Below are 19341 nucleotides of genomic sequence, written 5' to 3'. Positions count from 1 at the left end.
GTTTTGAAAAAAAAACAAGTTTTGAACAATCATGAGATAAACGCGGAGAACGAACGAGAACGCTTTCGATGTCAATCTTTTGTAACAATTACATGGATTTATGGGTTTTGGACATCGCTGATTACGAGTTAAATGTTAGGTTTCGAAATGCAAACCGGCCGATCCAATATGGCGGACCCTCACTAAATATAAGTGGTATTTCATCCAAAATCGAGAAAAGAGGTTTTGTGATTTATAAACGCGAATTTGATTTAATATGTATTCAAATAAAAAAATGAATCACGGACTAAAATGTGACTTAAACAATTTTGACCAACTTTTTTTTGTTTTTCACTATTTTCTGTGGTTGTTTGATAACTCCCGATTAGTCTACGATGCCTGTACAGATCAAGCCGTGAAATACGATCTCGAGACTTGCACACACGTACAGTACAACGCGAAGCATTCTGGGAACGTACATAATGCCATGAAAAGGTTTCTACCTGAGACGCGACAGGAGTCGGAAGCGTCCCATGGCGGCCAGAACGCCGCACAGTCGTTTTTTTTGCCAAAAACACGCGATTAATTATTTACACAAAAACGGTCAAGTTTAGATCAATAATGTCTTCTGAAAGTTTTATCAGTATTTCAAGACCTTTCTTCTGGTTTAGTGCTTTGAGTGATTAATCTCCTTAAAAGTGAGATATTTTTCTTATTTTTTTTAAATGTATAGATAATGAGATCATATGTTCTGCAATGTTGTAGAGATACTTTTTGCGAACAACTTTGCTTAAGAGTCCAAAATTGTATATTCAATGCTTGTGAAGTTATAGTGCCTTGTTTGTGCATGACCCCTTAAATCATTTTTAATATAACTCTACAAAGTTATTTGCGTCAATGCCACCCGCAATTCTTTAGAAGAACGTTTTTGTTCTAGCTTTTCTATCTTCGAAGTTATTCAGCAATTTTTGAAAAAAATAGTGCTATTTCCAATAGCAATAACTTTTGAACGGGCAACCAGCTATAGTTATAAATATTAGTACAACAAATGAACTACAAAATCCAATTTATTTCATTTGTCTACTGTTGTCTCCGGTGCTGTTATGGACGGTTTAGGAAGTGCTTTCCACTGCTTAGTATGCATTTTTCATTTAGTGGAATTGTTCATCTGTTCCTCGCTGGATTCTCTTTTTACGTATGCGTGTACAGGAAAGAATTTGAGAGAGAGAGAGAATAAGAGAGAGAAAAAAGAGAGAGAAAAAGAGAGAGATTGGAGAGGACCGCTAAGCGCATAACTTCTACGAAATCGCCTTTAAGAAAATCAGTGTTACACAGCTCCGAGATGTAGCAATCCTTGACTGTTACTAAGGGTAACGCTCAAAACTAGAAGATCCCCGAACTTCGACGCGGTCACGTGTGCGGGAGAGTATCTGTACATAATTTTTCGTACATTCAATGATACGAAACGTTTTAAGCGATACTAATTTAAAGGGATTTTCATCAAAATGTGTACAATTGGAATGCAAGGTAATTGATTGAAACATAATTTCTTTATATACTTAGTATTCTTGTTTATTGAAAAGTACACTCATTATACTATTTAGGTTCCCTTGATAAACGTCACTTGTTTTCACTTTGGGTTTCCGCGACAGAAAGTATGAAAATTGGTTCTGTAGCTCAACAAGTCTTTCAATATTATAACATTCACGAACATAATATGCCCGATTTTGCCGTTGGAATATTGCAAATAGTCAAGAAGACTTGTATTTATTTCAAAAGACTGTGGATCAAGCATAATCGCACAGTAACTAATATGTTTAGGCTCTTAAGACTTTGGGTGCTCATAACTCAAGTACACAGAATTTTCTTGGCGATTTTTGCGCGATTTCGCAGAAGTTATGCGCTTAGCGTTCCTCTCCAATCTTTCTTTTTTCTCTCTCTCTCTCTCTCTCTCTCTCTCTTTCTTTCTCTCTTTCTTTCTCTCTCTTGTTCTCTCTCTCTTTTTCTCTCTCAATTTTTTTCCTGCACATGCATACGTAAAAAGAGAATCCAGCGAGGAACATATGAGCAATTCCACCTTATGAAAAATCCATACTAAGCAGCGGAAAGCGCTTCCTAAACCGTCCATAACAGCACCGGAGACAACAGTAGACAAATGAAATAAATTGGATTTTGTATTTCATTTGCTGTACTAATGTTTATAACTATAGCTGGTTGCCCGTTTTTGCCCGTTCAAAAGTTATTGCTATTGGTAAATAGCACCATTTTTTCAAAAATTGCCAAATAACTTCGAAGATAGAAGAGCTAGAACAAAACGTTCTTCTAAAGAGTTACGGGTGGCATTGACGCAAATAACTTTGTAGAACATTCTAAATTCATAGGTACGATACCAAAAAAGTTATATTAAAAAAATGATTTTAAGGGGTTATCCATAAAAAAGGCACTATAACTTCACAAGTATTGAATATACAATTTTGGACTCTTAAGCAAAGTTGTTAGCAAAAAGTAGCTCTATAACATTGCAGAACATATAATCTCATTATCTATACATTTAAAAAAATAAGAAAAATATCTCACTTTTAGGGAGATTATTCACTCAATGTACTAAACCAGAAGAGGTCTTGAAATACTGATAACACTTTCAGAAGACAATATTGATCTAAACTTGACCGTTTTTGTGTAAATAATTAATCGCGTGTTTTTGGCAAAAAAAAACCACTGTGCGCCGCTTTGAACAATGGCCTGTGTAAACTTGGGTTTAAACAAAAACTTTTCTGTCTGAGCTAAGTGCGAAAATGTCGAAACTGATTGGACGTTGCAAACTCTATTATCACATGGCTACTATTCAGTGTGCTGAGTAATATTTGTGTGATCTTTGTGAATTTGATTACGGATTCCAATCACATGATATGTAGCTGCACTGCAGTTATTGCAATTGCGTATGTATGGTTCTCCGTACATAGACGAACCTATCCACAAGGAGATAAAACTCAAGGAGCTTTCAATCTTAATCTAAATTTATTCTCAGTTTGTTTGCAGTCATCGACGTCAACGGTTCTGAAAGGCTCACCTAGCAAACGGAATAATATAGAGTCAGCTAACTGCGTTAAGCACATACAATAGATGTTAAAAACAAATCACCGTTATTCTCGTTTCGGCAGTGAAGTTGGAGTTTGTACCGAAGGATAAAATGGAATCAGTTATTAACATTATTACTGTTCGAGTAATGATAATGCGATTGAAATAACCTATTCCTTCCTTCATAATTTTGAAAAGTGGCTTTATCTATGCTTAGATTATACTGTGTATTTACGACAATCAATCTCCCACATGTCAGTAGCATTGCAGTAAAATTTCAGTTCATTCAATCAAAACTGAATGGACGCAACCACTCAGTCGGCTATGGTAAAATTCATATTCATTTAACACATCCGTTGGAAGCGGTAAATTTTCGTTTGACAGGATCAAACGAAAGCAGTTGAATATCAACTGCGACTCATTTGAAAGCGACAGTGAATAAAGAGCCATGCCACCTGAGCATCAGTTTAAGATGTGAGCACCAGTCAAATGACATTCAGGTAAACAGTCGAAATAGTGCAAGGTCCAAGGTGATAGGTAAAGCCATTTTGAAATCCAAGATGACGGCTTCCGGTGACCACAAAACAGTTAAAATCATAAAAATCTATAGGTGTAATTTCCAGGAAGGTGGTCAGCAGATGCCAGAAATTGATGATTGACCAAATTATGACCAAATAAGTGAAAACTTCATCAGTATGGGTAACAGTAGATGTCAAAAATTGATGATTGAGACCATTTTGATATTCAAGATGGCGGCTTCCGCTAACCACAAAACAATGAAACCATCATCAATGTGGGTGTCATTTGAAAAGTATTGGTCGAGGTCAGTGATGGCATTTCACCCTAGTGATGCACTGGCGCGTAAGTGTGATGCCTACACCGAGGATACAATGATCACACACCACAGAAAAAAGCAGAACGCTCTTTCTTTCGGAGCTGTATAGACCGATTTCAAGTGTGCGCTGGTGTTGAGGTAGTTGGGTGCGAGATAACCGTGCTCTCTTGCTCTTTAAATTCTCTGTGGTGCGCTCAGATAAAGTCACCACCGCGCGCGCCCCAGAGTCGCTGTGGTGTATTCACTGGCGTGGTTTCACTGGCGTGTATTCACTGGCGTGTGATCTTTGGTTTGTTTTCGTCTTACAAGCAGCATTGCGAGTGAGATTAATTTGATTTGCACAGGTTGTTGCGATTGATTTGATTTGCACAGGTGTTGTGTGGATGGTGGTAGCTTATTTCAAGCTTATATTATTTTCTACTGAAGATTTCATACAAGTTGCTTGGTAAAGCGAACGAGTTTATAAAGTATTGTTACACTACCTGCAAAACTAAAAGTACTCAGTCCTCGGAGCAATTTGGGAAAACTTTTTACGTATCATCGTATAGAGAGTTTTATAATGACCAGAGGCACCTGATATGCAAACTCCTGTTATAAGTATTAATAGTTTTATTATAACTTAATCCTACAAGTTTAAAATTAGGTATACGCTTGTGACGATAATTAATTTACATACAACATCACAATTGAGCGTACACCCGTTATTCATTTTTTAATTTGTCTATTATTTTGCGTGGAAATAGTTTAAACAGCAGGCGTAAGCGAATGTTTGAAGAGTTATAACAATGTTTATTATACGTATTCTAGATTTTTGCGTCAGTTAGTATTTTAGACCGTAATTATAATGCACGGATTCATTGCATGTAATATCAACAGCAAAACAAAGTATTAGGTATCTGGTAGTATCTGTCGGAATCTTTGTCAATCTCTATGAAATTTTCGTATTTTCAAGTAACAAGTAAGGTGTTTCCTCAAGTTTAAACAAGCGATTTTTGTGTGATAAATTATTCCTCATTATAACTTTCTTGAATGAGGTGTTTTATCAAAAAGGTAGTGTTGGGAAAATATCAAAATATCAATTTTCACAACAGAATCTTTTCATCGCCGATTTTCTAATAAAAAGTTCACTGATATAAAATATCGCTACGGAAAAAAATCGTCAGTAAGCTTCAAGAGTGCCGATGTTTGGGAACATTATTCGGTTCAAGCAAATATCGGAAGAAGAAAAGATCGCTTGCGAACTTTTATATCAACGAAAATATAGAAAAAAGTTCGCCTTATGAAAACATCTTGCACGATCTTCGAACAGGGGATTTCCGAGGGATTTTCAAAGATTCCAAAAACCTGTAGATTAACATGATATAAAAAACTACGTTCTATAATATTACGGCGACAGCTCAATAGGAGAAAGCGTCAGGCTACTTCAGTGTCAACGAAGCTTTCTTCAGAAGCCATCGTGTAAAAAAAAATCATCAATCGACAGAATTAAAATGGGAAAGAATTAAAATGGTGCTTGAATGGTATGTTGTCAATATATATATATATATATATATATATATATATATATATATATATATATATATATATATATATATATATATATATATATATATATATATATATATATATATATATATATATATATATATATATATATATATATATATATATATATATATATATATATATATATATATATATATATATATATATATATATATATATATATATATATATATATATATATATATATATATATATATATATATATATATATATATATATATATATATATATATGGAAAAAAGCAAATTCTGGTATGGTGGCCGGTTCTTAACAAAACGGTGTTTGTATGACCGAGTATGAAAGTTATATATAGTTGAGCTAATGTATCTATAGTTTGCATGTCCCATAGGAGCCGTAATTAGCAATGGCTATATTAATGATACATGGTAGTGGTAATGGTACAAGAAGTTTCACATACATAAATTGGTTAATAAACAATCTTAACATTTTTTATCATTTTTGGGGTTAAATGCTTTCGTTTAATATATTGAAATCGCCCATAGAACTTCATCGATTTTTTAGCAGAATTTTTACTCAAATATTCTAGTTCTTTGCACACATACCAAAGATACGTTGAATGATTTCCCATATTTGCAATTAAAATTCTAGGGCAGTTCATAAGACACGTAGAACAACTTTCAACATTCTGCTTTTATTGCACTATATTATTAGTCTAACTATTGCTATCGTTGTAATGCAGTACAAGTGTAGATTTTCAAAAAATTTATATTAGAATTAGAACGAAATATTTTTTTGTATCGCTACGTCGCTCGAGAATAGCCAAAAAGCGTAAAATATTTGGCTTTTACTGACCCAAGCATGACTAAAATGCGACTCACACCTTAAGTGCGGAACTATTAAACTATTATGTATTTACTTTGTTAGCATTACTAGAGCATTCGAAATTGATAAATTTTGAGAAGAAAATGGAATATGTTGAGGATAATTAGTATTGTCTGATATAATTTTACTAAATATCCATAAAAACTTATTTCATCAGGAATCCTATATTTCTATTTATCAGAAAATTTGAATCACCTAATTGGACTAAGAATAAAAATCACGGAAGTGTACTCGATAACGTGTATGCATGAATACTTACAGGTGAATTGATTAATATATGTATAGAATACGAAGTTTACGTTAATTTTTGGGATAAACGTAGATCGTATTCCCTTTTCGGATCGAAATGAAAACAAAAGCACATTCTCACGTCACGAAATCAACTATAGGTTCGAGGTTTACACAAGAAGATTTTTATTCGGTGAGGTCATAAACATCCTCTGATACATAAACTTAATATTATAAGTTTTACAAATTATAAAATCACGGTAAACAGATAAACGTTCTTTGGAACAATTTAGTATGCACTGCAAAGACGGTGGATTTGCCATTTTGAACTTCTTTGCTATACTCGTACCCGAACATGTTAGGTTTTAATTTTAATTCTCTCTCTTATTATTCCATCGCATGGAAATTCGAGAGAAAACCAGCTAATTTATGTAAATGAAAAAAGAAGAAAAATGCCGTCAAAAGATTCCAGAACTAATTATTAAGGGGTTACACCACTATAGACCACGAAAAATAGGCATATTTCGGGAATTTATCTTGACGCAATAATGAGATGAATCGAGATCTTGTTTAACTTTCCGGCAGTGCACGCTGCTCTGAAAATCTAGCGAACCCGTCTTAAAGCATCAGCGGCTGCTCGTTCAGTGGGTCATAAGTGCGACTTCCAGAGGGTTAATGAGATATATAACATTACTTTATTGCAAAAAAAATGATTTATTCGAGTAATTTCGTCACAAGTTTGCGGCTGTGCAGCACTTTCCCGTCGGGGAGTTTTTTTTGGAAGCGGTCCACGGCCGGAACTCTATGTCCCGTAATTTTTGATCCAGAGCCAAAAACCAAAGCTTTTTAAACTTCTTAGAACGACAGCAAGCAGCATACGTAAGATTTTTTCTATGTCTTGATTTTTCGCGAAATGGCACGCTGAAAATGTGTTAAAAATCGACACAAAATTTGCTTATTAAAAAATTATGCAATGAAAAAATTAAATCCCACGTACATCGCTGGAGAAAGTAATCTTGAACATGCTGTAAAAATTGTAGGCTCATCAAAAATCATTTGTTCGAGTTACATTTCCGGCCAGATCAAAAAAAAATTATTTCGAGAAAAATACGGTTAACGTTTTCAGTATACTCGAGGTATACATAAGAGGCGTTGCGAAAAAAATTGAATATTTATTTATTGTTTTCGCGATTAATTTTTTGGAATATCATTTTCAGCATCCTAAAGCACCAGTAAACAAAATTCAACCAATAAATAAAAATTAAATGTTTTAAAAAATCTACAGTGTTGTAACCCCTTGAAAGCACTGTACCGGTCAAATAGAAGCGCTTCTAAATTGGCACGTCATTATTTTTAATAACGCGCTACAGAAAAAAACAAGTAACAATGTGAATTCTCGTGAACATTATTTTGTTTTATGTGGACTTTATCTCGGAAAAGTTGGACATCGGATAAGCCTCTTCTCGCGTGAGTGAGAGAGAATTACAATGCCTGCGTATGATAATAATCGAAAACGTGTGTAATACCAGGACATTACTTGTAATGGATCACTTTACTTTTTGGCGTCGCCAAATTCGCAATCAAAATAAGTTAAATTACCATTGAGTTATTCAGTCGAACAAAAAATAGGCCGTTCCTAATGTGGATGTACAAATTCCGTCTTACATCTGTTATACGATTAATCTGATACTACAGATCATTATAAAACTTTGTTTATACCAGCCGATACATTGATACGTAAAACGTTTTCCTTGTTTGCCCCTAGGCTCGAATACTTCAGGTTTCCCACGGTAGTGTAACAACACTCTATAAACTCGCAAGCTTTACCAAGCAACTATGAAATCTTCAGTAGAAAATATATAAGCTTGAAATAAGCCACCGCCATCCACACAACACAACGCAATAACCTGTGCAAATTAAATCACTCACCCGCAATGCCGCTTGTAAGACGAAAACAAACCAAAGATCACACGCCAGTGAATACACGCCAGTGAAACCACGCCAGTGAATACACCACAGCGACTCTAGGGCGCGCGCGGTGGCGAATTTATCTGAGCGCGCCACAGAGAATTTCAAGAGCTCTTCTGCACACTCTAGATAGTTCCAGTGTTGGGTGTATGAAAATTTACCTCTGCCATCAACGTGCGCTTACACATATCAAATACGGTGGTGTATATGAACGAAAGAGAAGCGCTCTCGTTTTGCTTGCCAGAGTGTGGGGAGCAATTTCAATTTCTCTTTACTGCACAGAGGATAGGGACATCACTGGTCGAGGTAGATGACAGAAATTGATGATTGAGGATATTGGTCAGAATTGAGGTGGTGTTTTACAGATACCGAAAACCACTGTATTGGATTTCAAAATATGTTACGGTATGTCCCGCTGACCCCTTCCAACTCCACGGTCGACCACCTGTCGGTGAAGGACAATTTTGATGTAGTGAGGACCATTTGAAATGGAAGGATAGGAAAAGGGAAGAAGGACCGTTTGAAATGGAAGGATAGAAAAAAAGGAAAAAAGGATCGTTTGAAATGGTAGGATAGAAAAAGATAGACGTCATGCACAGATGAGAGGAAGATATAAGAAAAAATATAGATGAAATTTGTTAGTTAGTAGTTGAAAATATAGACCATTGAATTCGTGAACATCACAAGCAAAAATTTAAATCCCGTAAGTAGAACCTACGTCGGAGAGGAATTCTTTTAATCCTTACCCTGAATTATATTCCTTAACAGGTGATAGTAGCACAAGAATACTGTCGGTCAGAACGGACGGTGTCGGATTGTTCAAGTTAAGGTTAGGACAAACGTGGCGTGAATTTGTTCGCCCTGAAAATTAACATTTTGATCCAAATTGTAGCTTTAAACGGAATAGTATTCCACCTGCACAATTGTTGGGAAGAAGAAGGATTACGTATTGAACCGATGTAAGTAGCGTATAAGTTTCCTAGGGCATTTCATTAATAAAGCTCCACAGCTTTTAGCTGATTCATGCTGAAAAGCCGTTTATTCAATCCACCCAACAATCTAAAAGATCGTCCAAGATAACCACGAAGCAATGCCGAATTGTACAGGAAGTGCCCCCACCGTGGAAACACACTGTAACCAGTGTAATGAACCTGACACGGATCGGATGGTAAGCTGTTGTCACTGTGATTCGTGGTGGCATTTTTCCTGTGTGGGTGTGAACGACAGCATTGATGCGACAGACCGACCGTTTACATGCCCAAACTGTCAGAGACCGTCGGCACAGATTCCGGTGATTGATGCACCCGGAAGCAAGGCTAACAGCAAAGCAGGAACGAGCACTTCAACCTGTAGTGCTGGAGCAATAAGGGCTCGCCTACAGCTCGAGAGACTTGAGGCCCAGAAGGCTTTGGCGAGGAAGCGTATAGAGTTGGAGCGCCGGGAGCACGAGCGGAAGATGGAGCAAGAGAAGCAGAAAAAGGAAGCAGAGTTTGAGCGGAGGCAATTGCAGCTAGAGCAGGCGGTAATGAACGAGTCATTCCGTTTGAGAGAGGTGATTGACCTAGGTGGGGAAGGCAATGAAGACAACCGGAGTGTCGCCTCAGTGCAGAGTTCCTTCAGCAAGGTACAGCAGTGGAAGGTCGCCCATTCGACGTTGGTTGTCCCGACGGAGAAGGCTCCAGCTATTGGTACGAGTAATGCGACGACAGCAACTGGAATACAAGCTAGGCAGGACGGCATGCAGCAACCAACTAGCATTAACGAGGGTATTCTAGAAGCAGCGTTGGCAGGTATTTCGTTAGGGCAGTCAGGGTTGGAGCCAACGTTAGGGGGTATTATCGGTCGAGCCGAAAGCACAACAGCGCCAATAGTTGGTAGCGGTCAGGCTAACATTTTCTCGGTTACCTCCGCGCTCGCCGGGCCTAGCAAAGGCATCGCAAATGTAATCCCCAAGCAGCATGCTTTCCAAAACTATCCCTTTCCTCTCACCCAGCCTCCTCCAGCAGGCAATTCGTTTGTCATCCCGCGAGTTGGTAATCCGAATTTTGCAATCGCCGCGCAATCGACCGCAGTGAATAGAGATAGTGCAGGCCCAATTAGAGGTCCAGTGACAGTGGAAGAATTACTGGGAGGAGAGTATTCCCAGTCGTACGCCGGCCAACCGTTACCGTCTGTGATCCCCACTGAGCAAAGGTTTTCGAGAAGGCAGACGGTGCCACCAGGAATCCAATTGGGACCGCAGGAGCAACCACGGTTTGCGGAGTTCCAGGCTGGTGCGCAGCAACCTCCGTTGCATGACGAGCAGGCGTATTGGGGACCGACACCACGACAATTGGCGGCAAGACACGTGATGAACAAGGAGTTGCCAATCTTTTCTGGTAATCCGGAGGACTGGCCGCTATTCATTAGCTCGTACGTTAACTCTACTCAGACGTGCGGGTTTTCGAACGAGGAAAATTTGGCGAGGTTGCAACGGTGTTTGAAGGGGCACGCACTTGAATCGGTGCGGAGTCGACTGTTGCTACCGGCGAGCGTCCCAAATGTTTTAGCTACGCTGGAGACACTTTATGGTAGACCGGAATTGTTGATCCATGCGTTGTTGCAGAGGATCCGAGGGGTACCTGCGCCAAAACAGGAAAGACTAGATACGCTAATCGGTTTCGGTATGGCGGTGCAGAATTTTTGTGATCATCTGGAAGCCGGGAGGCATGAAGCGCATCTCAACAATCCGATGCTACTGTTCGAGTTGGTAGAGAAGCTTCCAGCACATATGAAACTGGACTGGTCGCTATACAAGCAGCGCTGCGGGGAAGTGAACCTGCGTTCTTTCTCGCAGTATATGCAGACGCTCGTGCGAGCGGCATCCGACGTGACCGTGAACTACGATCCTAGGCCGCAACCTGTACAGCAGCAGCGAATAGTGAAGGAGAAGAACGGAAAGGACAAAAACTTCTGCGGAACTCACTCAATGGAGGATTCTTCTTTGATGGCGACGAACAAAGAAGCATCTGGCGTTACGATGCGCCCATCAAGCCCAGCGTGTTTCATTTGCAAAAACCCGGGGCATCGGGTAAAAGACTGCTCAGAGTTCGACAAGAAAACGGTCGATGAACGCTGGGAGACAATACAGAAACTCGGCTTGTGTCGGCTATGTCTTGGAGCACACGGAAGGCGCCCCTGCAAGAATCGCAAGCAATGCGATATCGACGGGTGTCAACGGCGTCACCACCCTTTGCTGCACTCCAAACGGGACACAAATGAAGCCCAGCAGGCCAGGGAAAACGGAAAGACGCCAGGAAATGGCTGTAAGAAGTTTGGGAACGACGGAAATTCGGCGAAGAATGGGTCCAGGCAAGTATCGAATGAAGCTAAGCCAAGTAGTTCCAAAGCTGTCACCAACCATCATTCCGCTGGGAAGACTACGCTTTTTCGTATTATTCCAGTGACTTTGTATGGGAACAATCGATCTGTGTCCGTGTATGCTTTCTTGGACGACGGCTCGGAGAGAACGCTGATTGACGAAGAGTTGGTAAAGGACCTTGGGGTTGTAGGAGATCCGCAACCATTGTGCTTGCAGTGGACGGCGAACGTGAAGAGGTCAGAAGCTAATTCTCAACGGGTCGCATTGGAAATAGCAGGACGGTCAGGGGCATCCAAACATTCTTTGTCGGACGTGCGCACCGTAAGCAAGCTGGACTTACCACGACAATCCTTGCGGTACGCGGAACTCGCAGAAACCTTTCCGTACCTAAAGGGCCTACCGATCGATGATTACGATCAAGCGGTACCGCGCATCCTCATCGGAAACGACAACGCTCACGTTACATCGACACTCAAGCTACGAGATGGCCGACCGGGAGAGCCGATAGCAGCAAAATCACGTTTGGGATGGACGGTCTACGGATCCAACCAGGACAAGTCAGGGGATATCGTTCATAGTTTCCACATATGCGAGTGCCAGGAGGCCGAGCAGACCCTACATGAGCTCGTGGAGAAGTTTTTCTCAGTCGAGAGTCTGGGTATAATGGAAGTCGCCCATCCTGAGTCCGCGGAAACTCAACGAGCAAATCGGATCCTGATGGAAACTACTAAGCGGGTCGGACAGCGATTCGAAACTGGGCTTCTCTGGAAGTACGATAGCTTCGAGTTCCCGGACAGCTACCAGATGGCGGTTCGACGACTGCAGTGTTTGGAAAGGCGTATGCAGAGGGATTTACTCATCGGCGAAAGTGTGAGGAGACAGCTTTCTGAGTATCAAGCGAAAGGGTACATACACAAAGCGACCCGGAAGGAGCTCGATGATTCAGATCCACGGCGTACGTGGTACTTACCTTTAGGAGTGGTCATCAATCCCAAGAAGCCGTCCAAGGTTCGTATCTTCTGCGATGCAGCGGCCAAAGTGGATGGAGTCGCACTCAACACGATGCTGTTGAAAGGGCCGGATCTGCTAAATACGTTGCTCAATGTTCTATACGGTTTCCGGGAGAAACGGGTCGCTCTGTGCGCGGATCTGAAGGAGATGTTTCACCAGATTTGGATTCGACGAGAAGATCGACATGCGCAACGACTGCTTTGGCGAGATGATCCTACACAAGCCCCCGATGTGTATTTGATGGACGTCGCAACGTTTGGTGCAACGTGTTCACCGTGTTCGGCACAATTCGTGAAGAATTTGAACGCTAAGGAGCATTCAAGACAGTATCCAGTTGCAGCCGACGCAATTATCCGGAAGCACTACGTGGATGACTACTTGGACAGCGCTGACGACGTTGACGAAGCGGTGAAGCTGGCACATGAAGTCAAACTGGTCCACTCTCTCGGCGGATTTCATCTGCGGAACTGGCTTTCAAATTCCACCGAGGTTCTCGCACGGGTCGGGGAGAGAGACCCAGTCACAGAAAAGTGTCTCCAGCTGGACAAGAACAGTTCAACCGAACGCGTGCTCGGGATGTACTGGAAGCCGGTCGACGATGTCTTCACGTTTACAACGACGCTAGCGGTGGGTGCGGAGCATCCAACTAAGCGCCAGGCACTGCGAGTAGTGATGAGCCCATTCGATCCGGCAGGATTGTTGTGTTTTTTCCTCATACACGGCAAGGTACTAATCCAGGAGCTGTGGAGGGCGAAGACGACATGGGATCAACTAATTCCGGAGGAGTTACTTGGGAAGTGGATGCGGTGGACGAGTTTGTTCAAACATCTGGACCAGATTAGCATTCCGCGTTGCTACTTTCCGCAACGTTCGGTGAAAGATATCTTGTCGCTGCAACTGCATATCTACGTGGATGCTAGCGAAGAAGCTTATGCGTGTGTCGCTTACTTTCGGGCGGTATTTCCGGATGGGATTTCTGTTGCGTTAGTCGGTGGGAAATCCAAGGTGGCTCCACTGAAGGCACACTCCATCCCACGGTTGGAGTTGATGGCAGCGGTAATCGGAGTTCGCTTGATGAAGACCATCCTCACTGGGCACTCGCTCGTAGTCGAGAAGACAGTGTTATGGTGTGACTCTAAGACGGTGCTGGCTTGGATAAATTCAGATCATCGAAGATATCGCCAGTTCGTAGCTTGCCGAGTAGGTGAGATTTTGTCCAAGTCGGAGGCGAAGCAATGGCGTTGGATATCATCGAGAAAGAACGTCGCCGACGATGCGACAAAGTGGGGAAAAGGGCCGTGTTTGTCCTCAGGCGGCCGTTGGTTCCGTGGTGACAACGATTTATATTTGCCAGAAGATCAATGGACCGTAGATGCAGATTCAGTCGGCGCGACGACCGACGAAGAGCTGAGGTCGTGTTTGGTGCACAAGGAGGTTATCGTACCGCCACAACTTGTGAGGTGGGAGCGATTCTCGAAACTGACGCATTTGTATCGATCGGTAGCACATGTTCATCGCTACGTACAAAATCTAAGGCGAACGGTAAAACGAGAGACTCGACTGGACGGACCACTCACTCAAGAGGAATTAGCAACAGCCGAAACCACAATCTTTCGTTGGGTGCAGTGTGAGCAGTATCCGGACGAGGTGGCGACTTTGTCAGTAATGCGGGACAAGCAGCCAGGACAACAGGCGCGGCTAGAGAAAACCAGCAAAATATACAAACTGTCTCCGTACTTGGACGAACCAGGTGTTATTCGTTCTGATGGAAGGATATCTGCTGCGACCGTCGCCGCGTTTGACACTAAGTTTCCAGTAATATTGCCGAAAGGCCATCCAGTGACTAGACTGCTGGTTGAATGGTACCACCAACGATTTCTTCACGCCAATGGCGAGACTGTCGTGAACGAAGTGAGACAGCGTTTCCACATATCGCAACTGCGCCCGTTCGTGCGTAAGGTGGCTAAAGAGTGCGCCTTGTGTAAAGTCAAGAAGCCAAGTCTGGCGACACCCCGAATGGCTCCACTCCCGGCGGCCAGGTTGCAGGCGTACGTACGTCCATTTTCCTACGTAGGCGTCGACTATTTCGGGCCGATCGGCGTGCGGGTGAACCGAAGTATTGCAAAACGATGGGTAGCTCTGTTCACGTGTATGACCACACGAGCAATCCATCTCGAAGTCGCTCACACACTTTCAACGGAATCTTGCAAGATGGCGATCAGGCGTTTCATCGGACGCAGAGGAGCACCTGTGGAGATCCGCAGCGACAGGGGCACAAATTTCGTGGGATCGAGCAACGAACTTAAGCAGGAGATGGGCAAAATCGAGCGCCAGCTTGCCGAAACGTTCACCAACGCGAACACGAAATGGGTGTTTAACCCACCTGGATCACCTCACATGGGTGGCGCCTGGGAGCGTCTAGTGCGGTCGGTGAAAACCGCTCTTGCTGCAATGGAGTCTTCTCGAACGCCGAACGAAGAAACGCTGGCAACGTTGCTAGTGGAAGCTGAGAGTGTGGTCAATTCGAGACCGCTAACATATATTCCTCTGGAGACGGCGCAACAGGAGGATCTAACACCGAACCACTTTCTTCTAATGAGCTCGAGCGGCGTAACGCAGACTCCGAAGACGCTTACGGATCCAAGACAAGCCTGCAGGAGCGACTGGAATCTATGCCGTACAATGGTAGATCAGTTTTGGCGCCGGTGGGTGCGGGAATATCTTCCTACCATCGCACGTCGTACCAAGTGGTTTGAAGAGACAAAACCGATCGAGGTAGGAGATTCGGTGATCATCGTGGAGGAGAAGATACGCAACGGATGGATTCGAGGACGTGTAGCCAAGGTCGTGGTGGGCCGAGATGGGCGAGTTCGCGATGCCGTGGTGCAGACTCCCGACGGAATGGTGCATCGACCTGTAGCAAAGCTGGCGCGGATCGACATAGAAAAGGTGGGGCTTCAGCCGGGAACAGCAGAAGGTAAAGCTGAACCGGAGATAGCTAACCAGCCTTACGGGTCGGGGAGTGTTACGGTATGTCCCGCTGACCCCTTCCAACTCCACGGTCGACCACCTGTCGGTGAAGGACAATTTTGATGTAGTGAGGACCATTTGAAATGGAAGGATAGGAAAAGGGAAGAAGGACCGTTTGAAATGGAAGGATAGAAAAAAAGGAAAAAAGGATCGTTTGAAATGGTAGGATAGAAAAAGATAGACGTCATGCACAGATGAGAGGAAGATATAAGAAAAAATATAGATGAAATTTGTTAGTTAGTAGTTGAAAATATAGACCATTGAATTCGTGAACATCACAAGCAAAAATTTAAATCCCGTAAGTAGAACCTACGTCGGAGAGGAATTCTTTTAATCCTTACCCTGAATTATATTCCTTAACAGGTGATAGTAGCACAAGAATACTGTCGGTCAGAACGGACGGTGTCGGATTGTTCAAGTTAAGGTTAGGACAAACGTGGCGTGAATTTGTTCGCCCTGAAAATTAACATTTTGATCCAAATTGTAGCTTTAAACGGAATAGTATTCCACCTGCACAATTGTTGGGAAGAAGAAGGATTACGTATTGAACCGATGTAAGTAGCGTATAAGTTTCCTAGGGCATTTCATTAATAAAGCTCCACAGCTTTTAGCTGATTCATGCTGAAAAGCCGTTTATTCAATCCACCCAACAAAATAGTTTCTTTTATCAATTTCCGTTATCTATTGCCCAACATTTTTTATTTGACAACCTTATTGATCTATACTTCTTTTTAGTAGAGAAAAATGAAGACTTTTTCACCAATAAGGAGAAAATTGCGCGTGAAGGGCAACCTATAACTAAATTAGTTGTGGAATTTATATTGAACTACCTGAACCATCAATGCCGGGACATTAATAATATGTGACCTCTAAGTTAGCCGTTCCTGTCACCATACCAATTAGCAAATCCTGGCAAGCGATCTGTGAATGTGGCAAAATGATTCAGCGAAAACCCAGACGTTTTCTTGCTTCTTTTTATCACCAACGTTAGTTTGAATGCTGCTACTTGATTTTCTTTACATGATAACCAATTATAGCAATATTTTTGTTTAACAGAATCAATTGCAATAGTAAATTTCAATTTTTTAGTATGTTCTTCTGACAGATTTATTTTCCGTATTGTAGTATGGTATGATAAGAAAATAAATTATTTTTTAAATTCGTTTAAATTTAGTATCGCATTCTGATGAGATGAAATCGCTACGCAAATTCCATAGACAATACTAATCAAATGCAAATTCCTGTATTTATTTGGATTGTTCAGGATGTTGCGATTGTGAGAATTAATATTTAATGTGTTTTTTTATTCTAGGGATGCGATCTAGGGTTCGCAGTACCGACCCTTTTTGGCGAGAACCGGTACTACGGTACTGAAGCCCTCAGTACCGGTAAAGTACCGGTACTCGAATATTTTTTTTAAAAAATTCAAAAAAAGCTTCAAAGTGAAATTGAATGCTCAAACTGATGACCTTATTCTCAGATGATTGATTTGTGCTGATAAAAAAACATTTTTATTGTTTTTAATTGCTTCGGAATGGCATGACTCATTTCAGCAGAAGATATTTTTCGTATGCGGCACATTCTTTTATTTCGAAATCTAGGCCTCTTTAAAATCAATAACTGCTAAGCGGTTCGACTTTCGTCGACTTCAACAGATGGTAAATGTAAGAAACCCTATTAACAACAGTAAATCAAAGCAAGAATGGCAGTAAATTCGAGCAGATTACTCGCAATTCCTCTCTTGCTTTTCTGTAAATTGATTTCGATCTTTATGTCGTTTGCCTACTATTCTCTAATGCAGACCAAGGCTCCTTGCTTTCCTGTAAACTATGAAGTTTTGCTGAATTTTCCGATCACCAATAATTACAAATCGCCACATTTGAAGTAGTTCACCAAGTCTAAAATTGTTAGCTACTAAATCACTGTTCGTTCTTTTATAGATAAAGGTTTAAGAGCAAGCCAAATACAGACATGACTTAGACCATAGTCTTATTACGCGCCACCCTGTGAATAATGGAAACCAATCAGAATGTCGCTAATAAAACTTTAACTTCTAGAATTATTATGATGATGCCCCACTTCATTCCCACACAAAGGTGTTATCTCAACGATTTATCTAGAAGGCAAATTAATATAATTAAACGTTATCTTGCAGACCGATATTTTGAAACAGATCCCCCTGCAGAGTTAACATATTTGTTATAAAAAATTGTATAGAACCGAAAATACCGGTACTGGCTTTTGTTCAGTACCGGTATTACGGTACCCAAAAAGGGTCGGTATTCCCGGGATTTTCGGTACTGGTATTACCGGTACTACAACCCTAATGTGATCTACTTGAGAGGCAATACAGACGAATTCTCTATGTAGACATTGAAGTGATCTTTAAAACTGGGACTTTCTCGAAATCTGCCAGAGATAATAAAATATGAAAACAGAACAAACATCTAAGGGGATTCATGACAAGAAAATAACACACAAACGATGCCGTTATACCATGCAACCATTTCTTCCCGAAATAGGTCGCCTGTGCCATAACCCGAATATAAATCTGCCATCACTTTCTAACCTTACGTATCATCTTATCGCAATGAATCAGTCAATTGTATTTTCGTTCACTGCCATCGTAAACCAAAAGCCGTAAAAAGGCTGACATTCAGGTCAATTGAATCCAGGCTTGTTCCAGCCAGATATGGACATAAAATTCATCTTACCCGTAGATAGCTATCTCTACATCTCTTCCCAGTTCGAAGCCGGCACTGACTGTTTGCAGACAGCACAGGAGGCTAAGATAACACGATGCTTTTGGTCTCGATGGATTGCTTCACTGCAAATAAAGTGCACCCGAGAGCATGGAAATAGAATAGGAATGATCCAGAAGCTCCCCTCTCGTGTGCTGATTCTATTTATGTATTTCTGTGTCCAACACCTGGTTTGAAGAGCAAACGCTCCTGGAAGATAACTGTGGTAATAAACGAAATGCACACATTGATCTGGACATGGAAGCGGTTTGTAGACACGATGAGTAATAAAAGCACAGCACTTGCAATGAATCAATGGTTTAGCAGATTTCAGCGGAATATTCTAGATTTTACTGCAGAGGAATGTGAATGCAAAATAGGAGGATGTGCAAAAAGTACCAGTTAAATTAACTTCTAGCTTTAACCACGAGTATTCTGGAAATCTCAACTTGCTCAACTATTTCATGCCCAAGATGTCACTGCGGACCCTCCGGCTGGCTGCGACGGTGAGTAGTGGCTAATAAATTCCTATTCTATCTACTGTTACACCACATCAATCCCTATCGTCGTTCGGTACCGGATTTTTTCCGCTTTGGAACATTGCTCAACTATGTGACCGGAATGACCACGTGGCAACAAAGGTTTCCGCCCCCCCTCCCACAAGCAACTCCCATGCTTCCGACTAACTTTATGGTTACTGG

At 41.4% G+C, this 19341-nt stretch overlaps 2 protein-coding genes across 2 annotated transcripts in view; one reads left to right on the top strand and one right to left on the bottom strand.

Annotated features, from left to right (window-relative positions):
* Positions 1-19341, bottom strand: part of LOC131692366 (zwei Ig domain protein zig-8-like) — a 428468-nt gene that overhangs the window by 320661 nt on the left and 88466 nt on the right. The window lies entirely within an intron of this gene.
* Positions 9954-16540, top strand: LOC131688266 (uncharacterized). Its single transcript, XM_058972453.1, has 2 exons — positions 9954-16197; positions 16263-16540. Exon 1 carries the CDS (start codon positions 9954-9956, stop codon positions 15960-15962), a length of 6009 nt encoding a protein of 2002 aa, XP_058828436.1. The 3' UTR covers positions 15963-16197; positions 16263-16540.

The sequence above is a fragment of the Topomyia yanbarensis genome, chromosome 3, assembly GCF_030247195.1.
Source record: "Topomyia yanbarensis strain Yona2022 chromosome 3, ASM3024719v1, whole genome shotgun sequence".
NCBI lineage: Eukaryota > Metazoa > Arthropoda > Insecta > Diptera > Culicidae > Topomyia > Topomyia yanbarensis.
Note: the sequence above shows the minus strand (reverse complement) of the source record. Positions and strands in the feature narration are given on the sequence as shown.